We start from the raw sequence: 25663 nt of genomic DNA on the forward strand, positions 1-25663 counted from the left end.
TCCTTCTCTTTCAGTGAAATACACCCACATGTGTGCACAGAATCCAGGAGCGACCTCCCTTTCTTATTAGTTTATAGTGTATCATTATTAAGCTTATCTTTACTCAAGCGATTAATCGCCACTTCAAGTGGAGGTATTTGGCCTACCAAAAAACAAAAGCGAAAAAAACAGCGTTCGCATCGTAACGCATCGTGGTGGGCTTTGAACTAGAAGCTTCGTCCGGTCCTCGATCCACAGGAAGTTATCAGGGCTGCTCTTGTTTCAGCCTTTTTCTACACTCGACGAACCATTCGTTGCTTCACATATAATAAATGTTCATCTATAGTACTCGCAAAACAGTTACATTTCCCGTAGCAGGCATCTTTGGCAAGCGCTAGGGGTTCAACGAATCAGAAGGGCAAGGACTTTTGTATTTGCATGCTTAGGACTCACTGTCCCTTGCACTTTACTGTTACCTTGTCGATGATCAGATAGATCGATGGTAGTGGACGAAGCGCGGCACGATGACAGAATGGCTGACCGATTTTCTACTAGCCGCATTCAGTCCGATTCCTCGTGTTTATTTAACCGGTAGATGCATGTGTACAGCTGTGTGACACTCTGACCCATTCGAACTTGAACTTTATCATGAGCGGAACAAACGACAATCGTAGTCATAATGCAGCGATATTATCTTCGCCTTGTGTGGAAGGTACTGATTGCCGATGTCTTGACGGCCTTCACTGCCGGTAGTCATTGGGCTCCTTCATTGCCAACGCCTTTCCTTCGATCCCGGAAGCGGATAATTGTGGACAGTTTTCTGTCGTCTTCGATGAATAAAGTTACGAATCGTTTGTTTGCCTACAGCCCATCACCCCGTCGAAAGGGCAGCTGTTGCTTTTGGCGCGTTGTCTGGAAGCTCGGTGCAGCAACAAGCACCTCACTGTAGTATACAGGTGTATGTGGTTGGTAAAGTCAATAGGAACTGGTGCATATACTCATAATGCATGATCTAAGGATATATTTGTCCTATTTTAGTGGGCAACGAGGCAATTTTTTATAAAAACCTGCAAGTTGGCTAGATATTGAAAGTAAAAAATAGGTTGTCGCTGAAAATTAAATTAATTATTATTATTACTGAATTGATTGTATTCAATTCGATACAGGATGGCGCCTATATTACTGTTTATATAATATATTACCGAAGAGCTGCCATATGGCCAATATGATTTCTGATGCAATATTAATCATATTGACGAATATTCGTTTCGAGAGCCAAATGAGGCTACACGCCAATTTTCAAATCGCTACCTATTTGTATAGCGGATCCGAAGCTGAGGAACTTACGGAAGTTGAGGGACAGATAACAAAGCAATTATAATCTTCCAACCATGGCCCACACCTTCGTGGAACTCGCTGACTGCGCTGGACTTTCAGTAATAATAATAATACTCATAGTAATTATCGTGATCGCTTCATGATGACGATAACAACTGCTCGTTATGGTAAAAACGTACTGTATATTGAACTCCCTCGTTCAATTACTGATGGGTGGTAGGCAATGGTCAATACAATTAACAGTGAATCAATAATCCCTACTATATAAATGATTAATCTTGTGTTTTTTTCATTTGTTGCTCGTTTCGGACTTATTTATTAGGGCTGTTTTGGGATCTTAGCTGTTCTACTGTTCTCAATATTGGAGCCGTAATTCGGCATCAGTTTTCTCTATAAATAATGAAATAATCCTAAAGATAAAGCATGCTCGAGGTCCCGAATTTACGAAAGCAAAAAATTACGTACTTCCTCAGTAACCTATGAAATTTATTTAGAATATGGCAGTACGCTCTAGTTGGCCATACTGCCATACGAAACAGCCGTTTTTATAGTACCTTATATGCGCTTATAGTACATTATATACGCATTCCTGCATTTTATAGCCACATATAAGTCATCTCCGTAAAATGATGCAAGGGTAGCATGTTTCCCTGCCAAGAGAACTTAGGGACACTTGGTGAGGTGATCTATGTTCAGGACCAAGCGCGGCAATACATGCTAGAAGCCCAATGGCAGTTACGTACGCAAATTTTAAGACATCTATATTGCCTACGCGTACACATCTCTAGGTTATTGTAAAAAAACCGATGAAGACAACAACAACAATATTAAGGTTAAAATTTCAATTGCTATGTTTCTTAGCTAGCTCATAACTGTAGTTATCCAACAGATACCGATCGTAGGGGCTTCATATATGTAAGCATTCAAATGACACTTGAGAATGGCGGAAAGAAAAGACGACGACCCCGACAGATTTCTTCTATTTTCATGCCGCTATTATGTAGCTGGCGCTGTGTATCATTACCGGCGTCGTCTACTAGGAACGAGAGAGAAAACGCACCAACGATGGGGCGGTCTCGACCGTGAATTGGTCACGGCTACATATCAACGCCACCGCAACTACAATGACAGTAATAAATCAATATTGGGTAGTTCTTCACCTAAACGACACGAGCGCGTAAAGCTGCGCTTAAGAAGACTGAATTGAAGAAGACGACTGGAAGAAACTGGGAAAGAAATTAAAAAAAAAAATAGAGGAATGCTGAAAATGTTGACCGGTGCGATTAATCTTTCGGAAGAACAAGACCGTATCGCGTACAGAGCAGACCTATAGGGAATCAATTTAGCCTGCCATCGAAGGGGCAGCCGAAAGTCAAGTTTGGAAGAAATTCGATGAAATAAACGTTGTTATTATTACGGGAGAAATAACTGTGTCTGGGCTGAAATTGTGGGGGCGACAGCAGGGGGAAAAACATTACGTGTCACTGTGTCTTATAAAGCTAAATACTTCTGAATTTGATGTCCGATTCCTCTGCTCTAGCTCCAAACGGCAGCTGGACCCTTCCAGGACCAAATAAATCGTACGTATACGCTTGTCCCTAGGCCTTTTTTTTGTAAAGCTTAGTGTGAGAAATTGGTTGTTCATAGCGGTATAACTAGACATTTAGATGAAGTACAGAGAATTGATTAATATTTAAGTTTATGCAATTTTTACAAATCAACACAAAGGCTGTTTGTGAGGCATAAATTAGTAACAGAAGTTAATCCCCAATGAGCTTCACGGCTCAGCTGATTTCATTCTGTACGACTCGTATGAGCGGTACACACCAGGACACATATAGGAAAACTGTATCTAATTGGAGAAGTCCAATGAAAGAAACGAAGGAGGCTGGCAGAATATCAGTGAATGCAATTCTTTCTGCCAATGATGCGTAAACACCGTATCCACGGTGACTATCGATTCTGCTTAGTAGTGTTATTGGTTGAGGTTTTCCCACCAAAATATTTCACTGGCCATAGTAGACCAGCCAGGATCATTTAATTTAGTCAAATATAATAGCTGTGTCGTGATAGTCAACCATACGCGGCACATTTTCAACGCACAGACGAATACATGTGAATTCGCTAAGTTACCCATTGATTCACACCGATGGATATTTACAGGTGCAGCCATTTGACGGCACACTACGGTTTTTGCGTAAGCCTCACCAGAGCTTACAAACAGGTATGGCCGAGAAAATTATGTAGCTATGTGCATCGATCGTTAATCTTGTACGTTATAAAGTCAGTATAATTGCACTGACAAAGCTTGCATTTCCCGTGTAGCGATGCATTAAGGGGCGCAACTGTATGATGAACTTCAAAATTGTCAAAGATACCACGAGCAACAAAAAAAAGATCTACTTGCGAACTCAACACATCACATTAACATCTCAGCATTTAGAGCAAAAAGTAAACAAAAACTGGCGGCATACCAGTGTTTGGTCTAGGCCTACGTGAGCTGCCGGAAATTTACAATCTTATTTTTTTTACGAATTTCCGTTGTTTTTTCAAACGTCTTCATCCCGTTTGGAAAATCGAGTGCCAAAATGACTACAGGAAGAAAACACTTGTGTTGTACTGTTCTTCTTTAGAAAAGCATCTTTGTAGGACCTCATCTTTGATGACATGTGCAAAAAGAATATCGTCATACCCTGTTCCCGACAAAATAACGAAGAGGCTATCAAATGGCATCTATTTCCGAGCATCTGTAGCATAGCGAATTAAAGTATACAGATGAAGATAATTGATATAATTTCGTAACGTAAAAGTAGAATCTGTAACTTGCATAAAATTTTACTTGTTTAAAATTAACTGCTATAGTTGTAGGCTTAACAAAACTCCGAAAATCAATGAAACTGAAGTAAACTAAAGTTCCAATACGCCTTATTTTTGTCAAATATAAATTCGGCAAATATAAATAGTGTGCAATTCGTTTGACGAAACAGTGTCCTGTCTTTTTGTTTCGATCAAAACATACTTAAACCTTAATACCATTCACCAGGTTTCCACTTGTCACAGGTAATTATCACACTCGATATCCATTCAATATCACACGGATCAATCGAATTAGTTTTTTTCTTAAAGATCATGCCTTGCAAACATGGTAGACTTGGAAGTATAAACCTCTAACGGTACCGTGCCGTAAAGTCTATCTTTGACACTACCGATATTACTTTTTGCCAGTAATGCCAGTTCGCACTGTTGATTTCACACCAGCTACCGTTTATACGAACACAGACGGTCTGAGACAACAACCATTAACGATAAATTTGCGGAAGGCGGGAAATGAGAAAGTCCGAACGATAATCTCCTGCTAATCCCCTACGCTGTGTGCATCTCTGCGGTACAGCGCTATATACACATATATATATCGCAAGTCTGTTTGTCAACGGAAGTCAAATCTCGTTCTTTTTTGTTTTCCAGCAACGGGTGCAATTTGTTTGTACACTACTTTATGTACGGACAGAGGTATATCTACGCAAGCCTTCGAATGGTACTTAACAATACATGGTATACCGGTATGGATAATAAGTGATTTTGATGATCGTAATAGGGATATGCAACGGCCTGAAATTGCGGCGTAAGTATTGGTGAGCCTTTAAGGTTGTCAAAAAAAGTTGTGGCGAAACCAGTGAAGAATCCAAATGTCTAAACGCGCACCGCTTTTAACGTGTTAGTGGAGCACCTGTATACTAGCGTCCTCTAATTATTATTAGCTAACGTTATAGTACTGTACTGTTAAATGAGACTTTTCAGCGAACGTTCGTAGTAATGGAACACGACGCTGAAGGAGGTTTAACAATGTCAGATCGGTGGAGGGTATCTTGTTTTTACTTAGATTATGAAGCTATATCAGATTATATCAATTCGATAGATGCCATCAGCTGCTGCCCTTGGGTAAATTCACACTGAAACGTATTTCGAATATTCCGGGTCTTTTTTCATCGCGTAGTTGTATTCATATCAATCGCCAGATACATACACAGAGTTTGAGCGCGCTATTGTGGTAATTGTTATAAGATGGGTCCGCATCTAAGGGAAGGCATTTTCGGCTGGAATTCTTGTTTATGCTTCCTCGTAGAGCAAAGGGTTGTTAATGATCGCAGGGTAAAATCCACTTTAAATCTGGTTATATCCATTGAAATCGAAAGCGGCAGTGTACGCAGGTCAAATTGCAAAGACCACTTTAGGCAAATTTGATAATGATCAAATTGGCGCATATGCTTACTGTTCTATAAAGGTATGGATAATTACAGGAATTTACGCCTAAATTTTGACCTACTCCTGACTGGGTGAAGATAGGGTAATTATTCTAGAATTAGCTTATGTCTCAGTCTATTGATGAAATTAAACTAGTCTTTACCCGCTATTTTTTCAGAACGATTGGGTGGTCTTAAAAATTTCATGTTCCGTAAGATCAATGCGTATTTTCTCAAACTACTGAAAAACTGAACGTAGAATTAAAACTATGCATGTAGCTATTATGAAGCGCTAAATAATTGTTTTTGTCTCATTTTTGTTAAAGTAGCATAAAACTTGCGTAAGCAAAACTTTGAGCTCATTTACTGCTCTTTAGGTAAGCCGCGCGAACGCTGCTCACATTCTTATGTGATCGCATCGTCCATAATAAAAAAAGGCCTGAAAATTCAGATCAAGCTACCGCGGATTCCTAATCTAATTGATATTTTTTATTTTATACTATATAGGTAGACACGTCCCAATACCTATAATAATAATAACAACGACAGGCAGATAATACTTCATTGTAATCACAAGTCTAAAAAAGATCCGCATTATCGTTCAAAAAACTGCGGTCAGGTCACGAATCTATTCTTGAGAAGAGAGACTAAGACAACTCAACGACTTTATTATCTGTTTGTTTATCCATAGCATCGTCGATTCCGTGTTTATTCGAGTCTTTGAACTTCAACGTTTCGTCGTGATAGCTATTTTCTGTTAATATTTTTGACCGTTGCTTTGCATTTTATAGAGCTCAGGCGAAAGGCATTGGCCTATTGAAGGATTCGACACCAAGTTTCATCAGGACGGTCGTTTCTGAAAGCATCCGTATCGTCTGCGGTACGCGGCGTACTGCGGTACGGAAAACGCGGTAAACTTGGACAAATGTTTAACCAAATACTAACATAAATTTTTTGCACTACTTTGAGTGAACCTTCACTGTACTGTATATTTTTGTATGCTAGTACAATGTAATTCGTATCCGACAAATCGCATTATTGTCGGGTAAGCGCTATCCGAAGAAGAGTCATGTGTTACACTATTTTTCTCAAAAGAATGGACATGCTTTTAGCAACTTAAAGATTCATCTTATCGGTGCAGATTGGAATTGTCTACTAGATGGAAGTCTGAATTAGCGTTTACCTATTCAGCAGTCTTTGGCCGAGAAATCCAAGCGCGAGTGCTCCTGTCGTCGTGCCAATGACATCTATATGACGGACTTTGGAAAGATGATATTATTATTCATGGTTCCACGGTCTTAAGTTAATAAAAGTTTTTTTTTTCCATTAGATTATTTCCATGACATGAGCATAATGCTTTCTATTCTTTTAACTATGAATTTACCTGACCTTTTGTTAGTGCAGAACTGTTCGCCGATTCATTATGTGCCTTTTTGGTCACAAGATTTCCATCCATCTTTCCCGATATTATTTCCTGTTGCTTTAACGTTACGCTACGCAGTTTTTGTTTCTTTTAAACAAGGTCCCTAAGAGTGACGCCCGCAGACATCGGATCAGCTATACAGATGGCAAGTCGTTGCTAGTTCATCAGGCCGATTTCCCCCAAGACAGGGCCAACTGTAGATCAAGACTAGAACTTGTTTAACGAACTATGTCCTCGCTGCTGGATCTGGATAATTTTTGCTGAAAGTGCGAGTCATATTTAACTACTATAATTTCTACTATTATCTGTTTCAAGACCAGCTCTCTGTGGAGAAGCAGAGGCATATCCAAAAATCGACATAATTTACTTCAAAGAACACCCTTATATCTAAGAGCATGCCGTTGGCAAATTATTGATGAATAACTAAATCCGCTTGCAGTAGAGAACGCATATCAAATAGGCTTTCTACTGCCTACAATTAGTACTTAATCAGACTGTCGATGCCAAAAAGTTTCAACAAGTGCAAAAGTAATTGCCTTCGATACAAGCACCAAAATAGGCCCGTCATACTGCTCAAGATTTCAATATGGATTTCTGATATTCTGTTGTTAATGTTTCGTTCGTTATCGAAAAATTATAACGTATTTGCTGACGTTGCAAGCCTCATTACAGGACTATAGTGTTGATGGCGGTAGATCCGGGCACTTCATAATATATCACAATACCAAACAAAAACGCAGTCGATGTAATAAACAAGTAATTAAAATCCTACCAGTATTCAAGTAATTATAATCCTATCTTTAATTACTTGGTCGGTATCGGGTCACTCAAGTTACTTCAACGAGCAATTTTTTACATACAAGCACAGCACAAAGGGGTCGCGGTGGTTCCTGTCTACATAACGATATGTTCCGTATTATTATTTAATCAGACTTGCCATGTACTACATATATACCGTGAGATTGAATCGTCTAATATATATATATATATAGGAAGGAAGGCTCGATAGGGAAATTACTGAAGCACAATGAACGTCATTGCGGTACTGAAGAGTCTTCGGTTGTTAGTCGGAGGAACTTATTCAGATCGAAGCTTAACCAGTAGCCTACTTTATTACAGGAATTCTACAGAGAGGATCGTTGGAAGTCAACCCTCACTGATCGGGTAATGAAAATGGTGAGTTCTGACTGCAACGGAAGCGATATCAACTCTAGGGCTGACTGACAACTCTAGCTCGCGCTGTTTCGGTACACAAATTTTTCTGAATTAGCTAGTCTCGCTATTCTATATGATTATGATGGTGCTGCTGTTAGCGCTAACAAATTTTGGTGATCCGAGGAGTTCAGGTGAGTCTGCTCATAGATGGTAAGTAACCATAAGTAAGAGAGTAAGGGCAATAACCTAAACGACTTAAATAGAATGTGTGCAGATCAATGCGAAATGTGCACGAATTGACATAGATCTTCGAAACTTTCATTAAAAGTCATTAAGCCCCTGATCCAAAAGCAACTTTTAGTGTATAAATGGTAGACAACACGTGAGTACGGCTTGACGAAAATTATTGAACGTTTAGAATCTGAAACAAAAAGGTGCTGACAACTTAAAATGCGAAAAACATATGCAAAATGAAGAAAAAGATAAATATATGAATATGAAAAATGTATGCCCTTAGTGATTTTTGATTCGTTTGGTTTAACATAGAGAAAGGGAGAGAAAGAGAGGGCGGGAACTTTTGAATGTTATAGGAAAAAATAAGCGTAGCCCACCTTCAGTATTGAAGGAAGTTTCAAGCAGATCCGTCTTCACATCTTATAATTAATCAAACAAAAGGTAAATTCAGTATAAATAGAGCTGTTCTGAATGTTCATAGACAACATACAGAAACACCAAGAAGATCAACGAACTTACACAACCACGAAAGAGCACTGGAAAGTATATGGAAAGTATGACGATTTATAAGCTAGGCACTAGTCGTGTCGATCGCAGCGAACTCGTTATTCGAATTATTATATCGAATAAATTATAAGGAAGTCGTTACCATAAAGGTTGCATTCACACAATGGTACATTCTATTAATAAAGATGATCCGAACAAACTAACCATACGATATATATTTTTTTGGGAAAATTTTTAAAGTGATAAAGCTGCAGTTAAATCGATTGTCGTACTTAGTCAATCTAGTGGCACTTACTGCTTAACTTTAAGGGCACACGTTAAAGCAGGAACAGCATATAACTTTACAATAAGTAAATTCATATTAAGTAATATTTTTTTTTTTACTACACAGTGCGAATCATTTGAACCTGTTTTAGAATGTATTTAGGAAGACTTTGGGAAAGATGGCGATTTTAATTTCCAATAGGACATTATCATCGCATCGTGAGAGAATGTTCCAAACAGGTGATTTCAACCAAAGGGTTGTCCTGGAAAACCCCCGCTTCTTATACTTTACACCTTTGAAATTTTCTTGCAGGAATATTTTAAAAAAGTCAGTATCAGAAAAGGGATGACACTGAAACATTCAAAAGCTTCAGTTAAACAAAAATGTGTCGACAGTTAAACAAAAATGAATGCTTGTTGAAGTTTGTGAATCAATAACAAACGGTTGTCAGCAGCGTGTTCACTAAAGCAGTAATGGTTCTAATTCTATAATTCCGCGGTAGGAATAATAGTTACGTGGAGTATTCTGCAATTAAGCATTCATGATTGTTAATAAAAACTGCAGTTGACATCATTCAAACTGTACATACATTTTTAAGACATCTATATACATATAGACATTAGTACCCCATAGGGTTCTAATATTTTGCGCTCATCGATATGTAATTTGTGTAAACCGTAGACCACACAGTTCAACTTTAAAAGAAAATTAATTTTTTTTCTTCATTCATACATTGATCACCTAATATGTACGGAATGTTTATTGTTCATAATATGGTAGCGAAATAAGGTTGGATTTAGTTGTTTGATTGAAATATTATATTAGTAATAGTTATCCTTTTTGTGAAACCCGATTCGTGATAGCCAAAGTCTAATCTAAACTTATGTCGAATAATCATTATCTATAATATAACTCTCAATAAGCACCTGATACACCAACTAAATCTTCTTATCAAAATACGTTCAGCATATACATATATATGCTGAACCTGAATATATCATATATATATATACATATATAAATTGTTGTTTTATCAAAGTACAGGGTAGTAAAATGCAGTAATGTAAAAAAACTAAGTTAATTTATTTAATTATTAACTGAACATGACAAACTTATTTCTCTCAGCTTACTATAACAATATGCCAGGATTCCGCATATTCCATTTTAGATAAATACCATGATTTTGTGGAGACACAATTTAAGTGTTCTCTACTGTCGTTCAGCATGATTCTGCATAACCTGATTTTTAATAATACTGATTTTGCCCCTACTGTGAAAATGCTACAATTGCAACACGTAGCCAAAATAACTTTGTCAGGTCTCATATAGTACAGCTGTCATTCAAAATCTACGCTTTACTGAGTGAGCTAAAAAATCGGAGCACGGACCCAGCGACGGTGTACTACGTCGCAAAATTGTCAGCCGCGACATAGTAACGACAGCTAATGTAAGCGATTCTTTAATAAATATAATGAAAATTCCAGCAAAAAAAGGCGCGCCTCTATAATTCTTGTTTTATATATACGTAAAAAAAATTGAAATGGAATATATTCTCGAAGCAGACAATTAGGATCCAATTTTGTACCCACGTTTCTTTCCTCAAACGATTGCCCCTACACAACAAACGCGCGGGCGGTTCGGTACCTGTCACCTTCATTTTCTGCAAATCAGAGGGCAAACGGTGCAGTCACCAACAAGCAGTGAAAATAGTACTCAGCATCACTATCAAGTGTTATCATCATAAGGGAAGTAGCGACTGGCTGTATTTGCACCACTGCATTGCACCGTATAAACGAGCTGCGGGCCAAAATTATCACAGATCACGGAGCTGATAACTATGCGTTATATAACGCACAATTATCAGCTCCGTGATTCTTATATCCGGTGAGCGTTAGAGTAACCAATGACAATAATGTACCCACCGGTGAAGCAAGAACAACCCCACCAAGAAAGGTCAACTTAGTTCTCTCGAAATATACGTGACGGCCGGTACGTGCACTCTGATAGATGCGTGTGCATATGGCCTGTTTGTTGTATATTTGGGAGAAAGAGTTGATTGTGTTAGCTAACATTCGAAACTCAAGAGAGCAGCAACTATGCTAAGCAATGCTGCATGCTAGAGATACATTGATATACATTCGATCTGGACATCGAGACGCGACAAAGAAGGCTCACTTAAGCTCACTTAAGCTACGGCCATGTGTGAAAGGGTCTAGATTAGCGAATGGGCATAAACGCACCGAGGCACCAGTTGAAGCACTAGCTGACGGAAGTACCAAATTGAAAGAACAATTTGGAGGCTTTCTAGTTTTGAATTCGCTCAGTTCCCGTTTAGGCTAGACCATTTAATATACGATGGGATAGCTTTCGTTATTTCCTACCGGGTGACTGTATTGCATATACGACAAGGAACTTAATATAAAATCACGGGGAAATTACGAACAACGAAAATCATGGAACCATCACATGGCCAGGTCTACCAGACTGAGCTAAACATAGACATACAGACGAGCAGATACTGATGACTAGTTTACTCATTTTGCATTAATTGTTGAGGGAAGTTTTAATAATCAGTGTCTGCTAATCGGTGCGGAGCGTTCAGCTCGTGTAGTTTTCGAATTCCTAGAACAGATGAAGTATGACAACCTCCACGTAAAAGCAGTGAAGGCAGTAGTGACTTTAGCAATTGCCTTAGGCATTGGAATCACACATTGCGCTCTCATTTTCAATTCGAGCTTCTATCAATCAATTACTTAATTAATTAATTTCTGTATTTTCGTAAGTTGCTGTAGTCGTCATGATACAATGTAAATTTAGTCATATAACCAACCTGCTTTTAAACAATAAATCGATATTAAGGTAGTATTTCTAAGCACATGGTTGTTCATAAGGTTCGTGACAACGTTGGCATGCTCAGGCTTTTCATACTCTTTTTTAATACCTATGCTGGATCAGTGTCTGAAATAGGGAAGATCGGCTTGCAGAAAACGCATGCATCGAGCTCAAATCAGTTTTAACTAAATCCATCGATGGAGTTAGTTTCGAATCAATTTCTGCTTCGCCTTTCTTAGACCATAAACAAACTATCACCCCTCTCCTTATAGTGATATTATAGTTGAATATCATTGTCCCTGTCTACGTATAAATATGTTTAAAGAAATTTACCGTCCTTCCTTGTCTATAAGTTTTTTGCTTGCCAACACAAAATATCCAGGCAATACACGTGTTTATATGCGTATTTTCAAGGGAAGCATCTGGGGGTTCATAGTGTGCACGTTATCCATTGTTCAAGGGGGCTTGCATACAGGACGACTGCTGCGCACTAATTTCTAATTGTCAATGGGAAAAACATATAGTGGTGGAATTCCATTTCTTTTTTTAGTATTTTTTTTACGAAAGTCTATATTGAGCGGATCCCAGCATCGTCGTAGAATAGCCTAATGATCACAATTAAAAGGTCAGGCGCTGCCGTATTCTTTCGACAGGAGGTGCTTAATCGTACATCATACTGGATTGTGTTTTTCACCAGTTTGTCGTTAGCTGTCAAGATTACTTCTTTTGGTTTTAATTACGGTCTTAATATTAACTATTAATTTTCTAAAAATTAAAGTTGTACTCTTGTATTGCGACAAAGGATTCGTGTAAGCCACTTACGATGCGCAGAGTTGGCGACCAATTGCTGTTCCAACATGAAAACCGTCTACTTTCCCTAACTTCTTTACGCTTGGTCAAGTCAATACATTTTTCAACACATATCTGTATATTATCTTTTTGTTTAAAATCAGGCATTAGATCGATTTCGGTTTGCTGTTCAGATGCGATTCAACGCTTCTTCTGAGTAGTGGTGAACTTGCTTGAGGTTTCAACAAAAAGAAGCAATCAAGCATATCTCAAAAGTGAGGGAAACAAATAAAAACATTTTAGACCCCCATACATCTCTATATAGCATACCACGTTTCATTGGTGACCCATCGAAAAACATAGACATGTGAAAAACCTAAAACATTATAATCTCTAATGTCATTTGATGGTTTGCCTTACCACCTCTTACTTTAAGATATGCTTGATTTAAAAGGTATCAAGCACTTGGTCTTCTTTTTTATTCTCTTTTTTGTTTGTCCAATTCACTGTAATCTAGCTGTTATCAACAACCTTTGTTTACTTTTCTTTCATACCACTCGAGACCTTGCTCTTCTAACTGTTCAACAATCGCAGATTTCTCGTCTGTTTCCAACGTCAATTGTATGCACCTATAGTAAAATATCGTCTGCAAATTTTTGGCCGAAGAAGCTTAAAGAAAAGAGCCAAAAAGTAAGATTTGTCTTCGTTTTTTCGGGAGTTGATTCAGCCATAGGGAACACTAACCAGCTGGCGGCGCTGCGAGTAGATAATGAGCTTTTTTAAACACCTAATATAGTATAATGCTAATTGCTCTGGAACTTTTTAGAATTTTTATCTTTTTTCCGTTGTTCTTTTTGTCTCTTTTGTATGATTAGCGTTAACAAGCCCAGCGCAGATCATAATATTGATATATACGGGTGCATGTATAACATATTACTTTCAATATGTTTCGCTTTGTTATTGGGAATAGAATATATACTGTTAACGAGTTAATATATATGGTGCGTTGTGTCGCCGCTCTCTCGCTTGTAATATCGTTCGTTTAGGTAGAGCTTGTGTACTTAGCGAACAATATAAAAAAATCATCAAAAACTAAAACATTTCGCTATTAAGCAGCAGTAATGTTATTAGTAATATAGTTGCATTCGCCGAATCTGTTTTTCGGTTTGTCTACCGTCTTTCACTTTTTCGTTATATTTTCACTTTTTTTATTACAATTGTTTTCTATATCGTTTAGTGAAATATTTATATTATAATAATGTGCCATTAATAACTTCTAGCGCTCACCAAAGCTTTAAACCATTGTCTTCAGTCTTGTCTCGCTTAAATTTAGCTTGCTCGCTGCTGCTTCCACCCCTTAACTCCCTTTTTAACGCCCTTGCTTCGGACGTGACCTCTTTTTCACGGTTTTTCTACATTAATATGAACCTACTCATTGGTCTGTAACCTATTGTTATTATGCCCATAATAACCTTTAGGCCAGGCCCATTATTTATTCCTCTGTCCTGCACTGCGGCGCAGAGCATCAAGCCCATTATCGCTCAACTGTTCCTACGGTGCAATTATCCTTGAGCTTTCTAAACAATCGGATCGTCCTGCCTGAACACCATTTGGGCGTTGATGTCCTGGTTTCTGTCGACGAGTGCGCCTACCGCCATATCTCTTGGATCACTTTGCTGCTGCTGTGCGTGGCCTCCCTAGTGGTCGCCCAGGTCATGGAATTGCTGATAACGTCTGTCCCGGAACCGCTGCAATACCACAGGCACACCCTTGGTTAGCAGCACAGTGAACAGCACGGCGAGCGGTAGACCCGCTCCGAATGCCGCTTTCCAACCGTTTGATCCGATCTGGTGTGGTATCGGCTGAGGACCTTTGCAGTAAAACTCGTCTGAACCGTCGGAGCAATCAGCCTTTCCGTTGCACCGCCAGCCAGGCAGCATGCAATTCCGTTCGGTCTTACACATCGTGTACGTACCGTTATCATTGCTGCCATCGACTGGCGTTTCGAACTCACAGGAGATTTTGGTAAACGAAATATTTAGCAATTCGCTTCCTTGATACTTAATGATCACCTGTCGGTGACTCGAGAGGAAATAACCACCCTGACTGAGGTTGGCTACCGGCGCTATCAGTGGACTTCGAAGGGTGGATTCTCCGTCCCAGACAAGCAGTTCGCCAGCGATTAGCTTCTTTTGAGTAGGAACGGTCACGGTCAGATTAATGGCGACGCCCTTAGTTGCAGAATTATCTAAAGGCAAGCTGATAATGTAGATACAACGTTGGTCTTTGCACTTATCAAGAGTATAGAATTTGCCCGCGGCTGTGACGTCGGTGATTGTCTGCGAGTCGGGGGCCGTTGGGGCGATATTGACACGGAATCCATACGAGCCCTTTGGATTGAACCTTTGATTAGTGCCAGCTGATTCAAATAAAATATTGGTAAACTTCTCCTTCGAAAGCAATTGGTCCGCAGGCAATTTTCTGCCGCTATATTGTACTTTATCTTTGCTACTTCCAAACACCAGTGTATCACCCTCCGATAGATCCATTGCCTCGAAGCTGACCAAGTACTGATCGGCAGGATTGTCGCCCAGCCTTACATCGTACGTAAACATAGCCCCCATCGGGTAGACGTCTGGGAAAAACGGTGACATGAGGGTGAAGTTACTACCCTGCGATGCCACAACCTCAATCGGCGCCTTCGAGTTTGCCGTGATGTATGACATCTTGAAATTCGAATTCGCTTGGAATATCAACTTAGCTCCATGTAGTACATTGTAGGCGAACATGAACGGGTCACTACTTTGCGAAACGGAAACCTGGCCTCCGGTATCAGTCAAGTGCGTGATATTTGCAAATTGGACATTGTTTGGCCAAATCTTGACAAACAAAGCTGTATTTTTCGAGTCAGGAACGTCGGGACGAATGATCCAGATGCCTGTGGCAGTGCAGTCACCATTGAGGTGCATGTTAGCTTGCTGGGCAGCGATCGAGGTGCGAACGCAGCCTGAGTCGCGTGCAATCGTCTTGAAAGTGACACGTTCAGGTGTTGTAAATCCAGTCCCTTTTACGTGAAGTTCCGAGCCTGGCGAGCTAATATCGAATGGCGGGTGATCCTTGTCAAACTTGACAAGAGGGGTAGTTGACGTGAAATCGGTGTAGATTTCAATAGTCTTCTCATCGCTCAAATTTTGCACTGGAGCAAGGCTCACAGCAATCGACTGGTTGCTAAGACTGGACAAGAAGTAATCACTTTTGCTTCCAAAAGTCAAGTTGCCTTCGCCAGATAGGTGTCCGCCAGACGAAATTAAAGACGCTGATATACTGACCCCACTGCTGTTTTGTTGGAAGTTCATAGAAGTTAGAATAACCATTAGGTAGCTTCCGGAAGAAACAACGACTGAGGGAACTGCCGTAGTTGTGGTCACTTGAAGTAGCAGCTTTCCTGCTAGGTTACCTGTAGAGGTGAATTACATTTAAAGTAAACAGGAGATGAGATCGCCTTTAATAGGTTCGGAAAAACTACTATTCATTTTGCTTAAATAACAAATGCTTGAGTTGCAGCTACGATTGTCAGATACTACTTAATAGACGTCTGTGCAGACACATATAAATGGAGATACCAAATGTGGTTCGACTAAAAGCCGAAGAACGTTTTTGATTTGAAATCGAAAAAATGTATATTTGATTCTTAAATTATCATTGTATGCTCGAATGGGCTTCTTCGTTAAGTCCACTATTGTGTGGTGACGTCCAGTCTATCCAAATGCTATCAAGAGTTCTCTAGCTTTGACTAAAATCGTTTTATACGCACCAGAGTCGAGAACACTGAGAGTGTCTGTGGGATACTCGCGCTGGAATTTGTTTAGGCTCAATTCGATCTTCTTATCGCCGGTGGCACACAGGAGCCAAACGCACATGCCAAGTCCGGGTCCAGCTTTGGCGTCCAGCAACATAGGAAAATCAACGCTGGAGTTTCCTACTGTAATTGCATTCTTAGGTCCGCACACTGTACCTTGATTACGCAAAAAATCAAGTACACTTCAACGTCATTTAGATATAATAGCACAAAGAATCTTTACTGGATTTCACGATACGGATGCAACAAACGATTAGTGACGCTATACATTTCTTTAAGCTTCTCGACGGGAGTTCGTTAGTTATAATTGGAAAATTGGTTGTTCTAGTTAGATCAAGGCTCAGTTATGCTTAGCGTTTACTCAGCGATTTAGCCTGTTGTTATTGAAATCTCTGTGGTTTGCCCTATATTATCATTTTCGTAATAATAAAAATGGGCTTGTAAGATATGGATAGAGACGATTCATAAAATTAGTCTTCGGGTTTCCTAGCCCACATCGAGGAGGGTTATATAACACCAACATGTTCGAGCTCAGATACATTCAATGTATTGAAAAAACGAGGTAAAGTAAAGAGGAAATGTCTCGACATAACCCTCGATGCAATGTAATGCAGGCTTATCCTCCGCTATTGTAGGACCTCTGTGAAAACAATCCATGTTGTCTTAATAGAACTCATGGAAGATATCTCTCCCTATAGTGACCTCCAATGAAATGGAGGTCACCTTTTTTAAGTTTTTTAGAAAATGCAATTTTGATAGTACACGAGAAGCACCTTGTGCACTTAGATCACGAATACGAAATATTTGAGATATTTTGGGTATATATACATATATGTTTTGATTTACGTGCAAATAGATTGATGACCGTCGTAATTACTTTTAATTGTTCTTCTTCTTACTTACCAGCCAAAAGAATAATGAATAAGTCTATGTCCTGATTAGGGTCTGTGACGTCCAATTCGAACTTTACAATGGTATTCGTTGAACCAATAATCACGTGATCAGGTTTTGTCCGAAATGGTCCTTTAGGCTCGGCCTCAATAAACGTCACACTTGACTTTTGGGCCAAAGTAAGATTGCGGAACTCGTATACCGCAGGGTCACTGACCTTGAAGATGCACGGTACTGGTAGTAAAGACCCGAGCTCACCCTATAGCGTAAGCATTATTGAAAAATTCATCGTTAGTGCCTTAGTCAGTGTCGTTCGCCGCAATACATTAAGTAATAGATATTATTAGATTTCGCAAATTTATAGTAAATTTCGCTAAGCTAGCAAGTTTGCTTTTGTGTAGGAGATAAACATCTAGATAGTGTAAAATCTTGGTCTTTCATCGCGCACGGGCTTCTAGGATGCTCGCACATAACGATAATTGTAGAAACTACACATATACACCAAGCTGAATGCATACAGAACACTTCGACCGTATTGTTATTTTCAAATGAAGTGCTTGAGTGAAGTCTCTCTTAGCATACCTGAGCTTGCACTGGCATATTTAGGCGACTGGCCAAAAGAAACCTGGGGTCTTTTCGATTTACTATGCCCCTTATTGTTATTTAGCTTGCGTTACAGTCGCGTTTTCTTCAAGCTCTTTAATTAATTTAGCCTAATTATAGGTGTATTAATCAAGTCAACGCCCTCATAAAATGGTTACAATTTATTCTTATTACAACAGATAAAGTCAAGAGAACTCGACTCATTCATGAATCACAAACGCTTGCCGTGTAACAAACAGGAAATTCATGAAAGGATAAACTCTGCTAGGCCACTCATGCCAACAACAAGTTGCAGCCTCCCTCGGCAGAATAGTACTTACAGAGCTGGGTAGTACTAGTGGACTGGATAGTCCTGGTTTGAGGATTTCATTATTGCCACAGGCCTGCTTGACCTCGAGATAAACATCTCCCCTTTTTGAATTTGAAATTTCAATTCGAAGAGATGACGTGCCTATAGGCATCCAGGTGTCAATTCGTCTAGACATAATATTTTCCGCATGAACTTTCTGAAAAGAGAAGAACGTCGTTCAATTTAAAATGGACAGGATCCAACTTCACACGTGTACATTTCGTGTACCGCAAATTGAATTTTGAATAAAAGCGAGAAAGTAAATATATCTAAGTATGGTGTGGGACAACTCTCACAAAAGTGAGGCGCCTTTGTTATTATTATTATTAATTTTCTTTCTGGTTCCAGGCAAATATAAATCAACAAACTCGCATAGATAACAATGGCACCACATTGAGGAAGTAAGCAGGTAGTAAATATAAGCTTTTTTTGCTTTTAGTTCGCTGAGAAAATTCGGCAGATGACTCACCTTAAACACATTCTGGACTTGAGCCCACACCACAAAAGTGTCATTTGAAGCGAAGTCCAGGAGACTATTGAACTTAATTGATAGCTTAGAGACTGTCTGACTGGTGACAGTCACGTTCAATCTCTGCCACTTCGAATTAGTCTGAAAGCCAATCCAAACATTAATCTAGATGTGATTAGCGGTACATTCAGATATGGACTTTCAAAATATAATTTACCACTTCGCTATTGCAATTGTACTGAAATATATCTAATATTCTCAAATATGCTACTCAAGTTAGCATGGGCAACAATTCCCAAAACACTGACCAACAGAAGCTTATAAAGATGCATTCGTGGCAACAATGTGTTAAGCAGACCAAACCAAACACTGCAAAGGACGGTAAAGTCGCTCTGCAGGTGCTTCACTAGGGGATTCTGCCGCATCTTGCATATCCTTGTGTCAACGGCTTGTCACCGTTTCCAACTCCTTGCAAATAAAATGCTAAGCACTCATTTTACAAATCAAAAATCCGATGAACGGGCTCATCGACAGCAGACCTGAACGTTTTGATGGAACAGTGTTGTGGGAAATAACAATCAGAACAATGAGTGAATGAATTGATTAATTCATTCACGGCTATACTTCACACCAAACGCTGAATTTTTATTTAATAGTTCAAAATAGTGGACATTACCTATGCACTAACCTAATGGTATTCACAGTGATTCATTCATGTGATGAATTCAATGATATCACATCCCTACACGAGTGGTGTTGTCCTGCCTTAAGTAGGTCACTTACTATAATTATTAATAAAGTTAGCAAAGTCTATTAATGAAACCATTATACACTCCTGCAATTCTCATTACAAGTTTTTTTTTCAATTTAACAATTAAAATCAGGAGGACCTCAAACGTATCGTCATATCGGCGAGCTGGGCTTATCAGCAGTGCTGCTGATAGAGAAATGTTTGTAGCCTAAGTATGGTCCGTGGCGACTGATAATTCACCGCCGGCCACGCAAGTGACCAACCAGCCAGCAGGTTTAGAAATATACGCTAAACTAGAAGGTTAGCCAATTAAAAAGCTGTCTGCAGTAGCCAACAACTAATATATGTTCCTCTCCTTTATTAATATTTCACTGCTAATATTCGATATTGCTCGTGTACAGTAACCCTACTAAGTTTGATAGCATCCTCAGTTGGATAAGATAATCAAAAATTGAAACAGGCACCGAGCGAATTTCGAATTTTTAACGAAAGCTAACATACACGTACATAGCAATTCAAGCCAGATATCGCGCGGAAATCAAGAGCTAATCATTTCGGCGCTTCCAATATAATGAACTCTCCCCTGGTCCCTTGAATGTGAATTTTAAATGGGCCCATAATACTAACCATTAGGGTTATTGTCAAGCCGGTTGATTTTTTGCTGTTACCCAATATCATAAGAAGTATCGGCGTACCTCGCTGACAAATGTAGCCGGTAATAGGGCTGTGATTTATAAAATTCCATCCCATTCGCCACAGTCAGACTCCTAGAGGCTACAACGCAAGCTGTAGGTTCGCGAAAAAGAGTCCGAAAGTGTTTAAGAATTAATCAATGAATTCTTGACACGACTAGGCGCCTTGTGTGTATATACTATATACCCTAAGCCTTTTCTAAACTGCAGAGTTCCAGTTATATCTGCATTTAGGTAAAACAGGTATGGCTGTGCGAAGCTGGCTCCAATATAAACTAATAGCAAAAATAAAGAAAACCAAGAAAATTTATCCGTAATTCGTATGGTTCGGTTTACGATTAAGTGTGACGCCATATCGTGGGCTGATGGTAGTATATTTCAGTTTATTTACTCTTGTTGTGTCTAAGAAAACTGATTATTTACATGCGTTTATGACAATATTTGACATGAACCTGGTGACAGAAGTGTACTGCTGGGCCCCAACTTACTATACTATTATATTTGTACGGCAATTAAGACACGTTTGATCCATCAAATCATCAATAGATAGATAAAAATCGTCAACTTTATTTGATGCTCGTATTTATCGAATTACCGATGTCGCTTACTCTCAATGCAACAGTTCAATAACTTAGAAGCTTATTCAACAAAATAACATGCAGGGAACGAATCGAAGTAAAGTTGAGTCAGTATAATGCCCGTTGGTTTGCCAACGCTAAGCGGCTGGAACAGCACGCCATCTATCCAGAGCGTAGACATGGGGGCAGGTCTAAGGTAGGTTGAAGATCAATTTTCACCAAACTACAATATACGTCGCAGATCTATTGGCGAACAAAGCCATGATACTTATCTAAGCAACACACAACTCGCCTTGGTCTACATGCTGTAATGTAGCCGTATCTTTTGCCACTTACAAAAGTCTCTTTGGTAGGTTTATCGATCATTCCATTTGGCTAAGATACTGTCGTTCTTAAGGTAATTTGACGCCGCGTTAAAAAGATATTCATACCTTAAGTTTCTTTCGAACTAAAATATCCCACTTTACGAAATGTGTATTCGTATATATGGATATAGATATTATCTTGCGCATATACTTGATCCTTGATATATCTCTGCAACGATTTGCACTCGCACAGCATCGCGACTCACTAACATTTTGGTTTTGATAGAATAGAGTTAATGCGCAGGGTTTTAAGTCATATACTTATTGACCGAAATTTATGTACGGCTATGAAAAAGTTTCACCTCCTCCCACCGATTAAGTCGCTGTGTACCAGTAAAGCAATGTAGAACGAAATCGTCCTGCCTGATTTCTCTGGATTGATTCTCACGTCGCCTTCCTAAGGATCTCTATATCAAAAACAGTGGACTTACACGCTTTGTGACAACCATTACCGTCACCAAATCAATATGCGAACAATGTACGTACGACACAATACTAAGACCAGTACTGACCCGCAACACGAATTTTAACTTGACCTTTGCTCTTGTCGGTCGACTATGCTTCGCGAGTTGACATCCAATACGCTACATTCGCCAGTCGTTGCGTCTATCAGAGGCTACAACCGCTGACGTCGCACCAAACTGAATACGCGTGCACGCATGCGGTTTGTAAGATGGGAATCTCATGCCAGATAATGTACTTCCACTAAAGATAATTCCAGGCAAATGGTAAAATTATTAAATTGGCGGAGCCCAATGGCGAACAAGTCCGCTGTATGTATATATATACACATGTAATAGCGAGTTTTAATTTTTCCTTCTTTCGTCGAATTCAATACTCGATCTCGTTCATCTAAAGTTGCTTCATTTTTGATGAACACCAGAAGCTTTTTTTAATTTAAGGTGTGCCAAAAGGCTGGCAACGCGTGTATATGTATATTCAATAGAATAAGATTCTAGAGAATTGTCCTAACGCTAAGTACAGCTATATCACTATAAATAACTAGGAAATATTCTTATATTACCTTATATTACAAGTACCTATCTTCCCATAGATTGGACGAGAGTCAATGCCACATTTGTATTTAACAGTCGTAATCATAGTTCTATCATTGCTTACTTACACAAAATTATAACAGCTGGGTATTGTAGCTGTTGGCGGATCACCGTTATTCGATAGCTCATTGACTCCGCATCTGATTATCAAAATAGCCGAGTAAAATTAGTATTCGCTTTTACGACAATATAAAGTCTTTAATAATTACAAGAGCTTTGTTACAAAAGCTGTTACTTCAACGGACTTGCTGATAGCGCAAATCACTTGAATATCGAAAAATATAATGAAACAGTTTTTATTGCATAATAGTTTTATGCAAATGGCGACATGCTTGTCGAATAGCCACTACTTGGTACTGCTTAATGCCATCATAGCTAAATCAAGTTAGAACGACCACTTAAGACACATAATGATACATTTCGCAATGTCAACAGGAAACATTTGCTGACAACAGGGTACAGCGTGATGTTATGCCTGTAGCATCCTCTAGGGCGATGTGGCGCGTATTTGTAAGTCTCAAGTTTGGCGTTTGCTGCTTTGTGGGAGTCACCGTTCGTACAAATTATCGCACGCAGTTACGTACGCGTACGCATTCTTGCATAAATTGTTGCTCTACAAACAACAATATGAAACCACTGTTGTTTGACGTGATACACAAATACGGTCATGGAACAACTAATTGTTTTCACCTACCTGACAGTTGATATACGCAGAAGCGTTAGAGGTCGGAAGATGGATTTCTTGGTTTTCTTTCGTAGTGCAGTTGGCATATATACTCATATTATTCGACTTCTTGTACAAGTCATTTTCATCATTCACAGCAACGATCAACCTAGCCACTAACGCGATTGTCAGCAATAGTCTCCACATTAGGTTTGCCATCACGCAGAGCAGGCTATGTCCCGTTTCATGAAATACCTACCCTTACCAGCCCGCATAAAAACCAAAAGACGATCCGCGACGTCCTGCTATCCTGTACAGAACACACAGACATACAGAACTTACACAAACACTCAGTGGCAACAAGTTTCCGCGTCAATCCTTGAGCCGAGTCCCGCCTTTAAAATCTACTTGTCTTTCCTTTTTGCATACTTGATGTCAGTCAACTCGAGGTGGGCGACAAAAGACTGTCGTTCAATGATTCAATGTGTTAATAAGTTTATGGAAACCAATGGAAATACTGGAAAGGTAACCGGTGGTCGTAGTTGTTACGGTCAGGCCGTGCTATACCGATCACCAGCGGCAACAAGATTTGTTGTGTACGACAGCAACTCCGGAACCTAGACGATTCCAGAAATGTTGCTGCAGCGATTGACGACAAAGGTAGGACGGGCAACACGAGTTAGCAGAAACGTTCAACATGGAGACAACACTATTTTACAGCTGTAAAGACAGACTTTCCTATCATCTGCTGCAACAATAACAATAGTAGCTAACAATAAAATAGATTGGTGTACACGTAAGAGCAATCCTTTTTCCAGTGCACGCCAGAAATATGGAACTTGGCTAAAGAAGCAATAGACGTGCGGACTAGAAGACTGACTCCCGTGAAACCATACAATTACTACAGCGGAAGGAGGCCGCAGTAAATGACTGACGCTCCAACAGCGCTAGCGGTTATCACCTCAGGTCGATGTCAACGCCGCTGCCATTTCATAGGTGGTACCGACTGTGACAGACTGGATTAAGGGAGAATCGTAGCAACAAAGAGCAAATCGTGCTGTGACATGAGAGAGCGGTCCGGCAAATGAACAACAAACGCTAGATGGAAATAAACAAAAACCGGCCCAAAAACCCAGACATGAGCTAGAGCTGGCTGGACATGACAGTGATTTGGTTAAAGATGGTGACAGGCAGAAAAATGTTTATGACAATATCGGAACCTGCTACATAACACAGATTAATATGAAAGAAAAAGAGCAAAAAAGATAAAGTCGAAAAGTAGAAATGTGGGAAAGTAGAAAATGTAGATAGGCTTCCATCAACCTTAACCGGTCAGCGTATTTTGAGCAAACAGGTCGCTAAGGTCGAAGTGGTATGAAGTGGAGCGAACGTACTGTCTAGCGGATTGCCTGGAGAAGACTTCCTTTCTCTACCTTTAACAAAGGCTTAAGTGATTTTCACAAATGTAATGGAAAGGACTCTCAGTATTTTTATTGTATTCGTTTACGGAATAAAGGAAGTTGGAAGCTGAAAACGCGAGTAATAAACCGAGGAAGGATGGAAAGAAAAAAAAAAAGTAAATGGGTGACAAACAGATTTGGAAGTAAGGCGAGACGAAAAGCGGCACGGATGCAAAAAGCTTTGTCTGGTGCATCAGTAATCAATTACCTAATATCAGTGAAATCGACTCTCATTTCAAGGCAAAATCGATATCATAAAATCGACACCTATTATATACTAAAATTCAAGCGAAATTTTTAATAGGTTCGCCGAAACATGTATCATAGCTGTATCGATAAGAATAGTTTAGTCAAATAAAAAGAAATTAATGTTGATGACGCACCATATTTTCTGTTATTTTCTTTGAAATTTTACTTGTATGAAGGGTTCCATAAATTCCTACATGCTCAGAAACATTTAAACTCGAGTGAATTTAGGGACCAGGAGAGTGGATAAGATAGAACTGTATTTGCAGCTCATCTTAATTCTGATTGAAATGGTAAAATTAAGCGGACATCACGACTAGGACGACGTTTAGCTTCTGACTATAAAAAACGCATCATCCTAGAGCTGTAAAGCCCAAGTCATGAAAAAAAACGTGCGTTTGAGCTTATTTACGGGTGCCAAGGTAGCTGTAGCATATATACTATTATTCAAAGATCCGAACGCGTTAGGAACTTTAAAATTGAATTACTTCAATTGACCAAATAGAACGTTAAATTTAATTAAAAAATGAATAAGTACACAAATCCACCTATAAATATTATAAACAACGATACATTTATCCAGCTTGAATTACAAACTCTGCGAATCTAGATAAAAAATCCAAAAATAGCATAGTATCTATGAATTCCACAAATTTGTATACATCGTCTCCTGGAAACCACGTACCAATCTGTTAAAGATGCTAGTTGAGCCCGAAAATAAATTAATTCTAACTTTATAATAAACTTTTTAATAAACTTTATTCTAATGTTTGTTACTAATTGTTAATAGATAAAATACTGACCCGAAAGTATATAGTATTTACCCTTACTGGTCTATACCAGGCCTCAGGCACGATTGCACCTTGTTGGGGGTACTGACGCTTAGAGGTTCCAACAACTATGAAAAAAATGTCCGTT

General features: G+C 39.2%; 1 protein-coding gene across 7 annotated transcripts; it reads right to left on the bottom strand.

Annotated features, from left to right (window-relative positions):
• Positions 1–10206: 10206 nt before the first annotated feature.
• Positions 10207–24880, bottom strand: LOC111272483 (uncharacterized). 7 transcript variants are annotated; one of them, XM_086973300.1, is made up of 7 exons: positions 24001–24880; positions 23070–23344; positions 18935–19075; positions 18437–18622; positions 17526–17772; positions 16578–16778; positions 10207–16220 (listed from the first exon to the last, which is right to left on the bottom strand). In XM_086973300.1, exons 2-7 carry the CDS (start codon positions 23256–23258, stop codon positions 14461–14463), a joined length of 2724 nt encoding a protein of 907 aa, XP_086829426.1. In that variant the 5' UTR covers positions 23259–23344; positions 24001–24880; the 3' UTR covers positions 10207–14460. The 7 variants fall into 7 exon arrangements, with proteins under 7 accessions (XP_086829426.1, XP_086829427.1, XP_022709699.1 ...); XM_086973301.1 differs by having other exon boundaries at positions 16578–16772; positions 23070–23349; XM_022853964.2 differs by having other exon boundaries at positions 23070–23349.
• Positions 24881–25663: the final 783 nt, after the last annotated feature.

The sequence above is a fragment of the Varroa jacobsoni genome, unplaced genomic scaffold, assembly GCF_002532875.2.
Source record: "Varroa jacobsoni isolate VJ856 unplaced genomic scaffold, vjacob_1.0 contig02413, whole genome shotgun sequence".
Classification (NCBI taxonomy): Eukaryota; Metazoa; Arthropoda; class Arachnida; order Mesostigmata; family Varroidae; genus Varroa; species Varroa jacobsoni.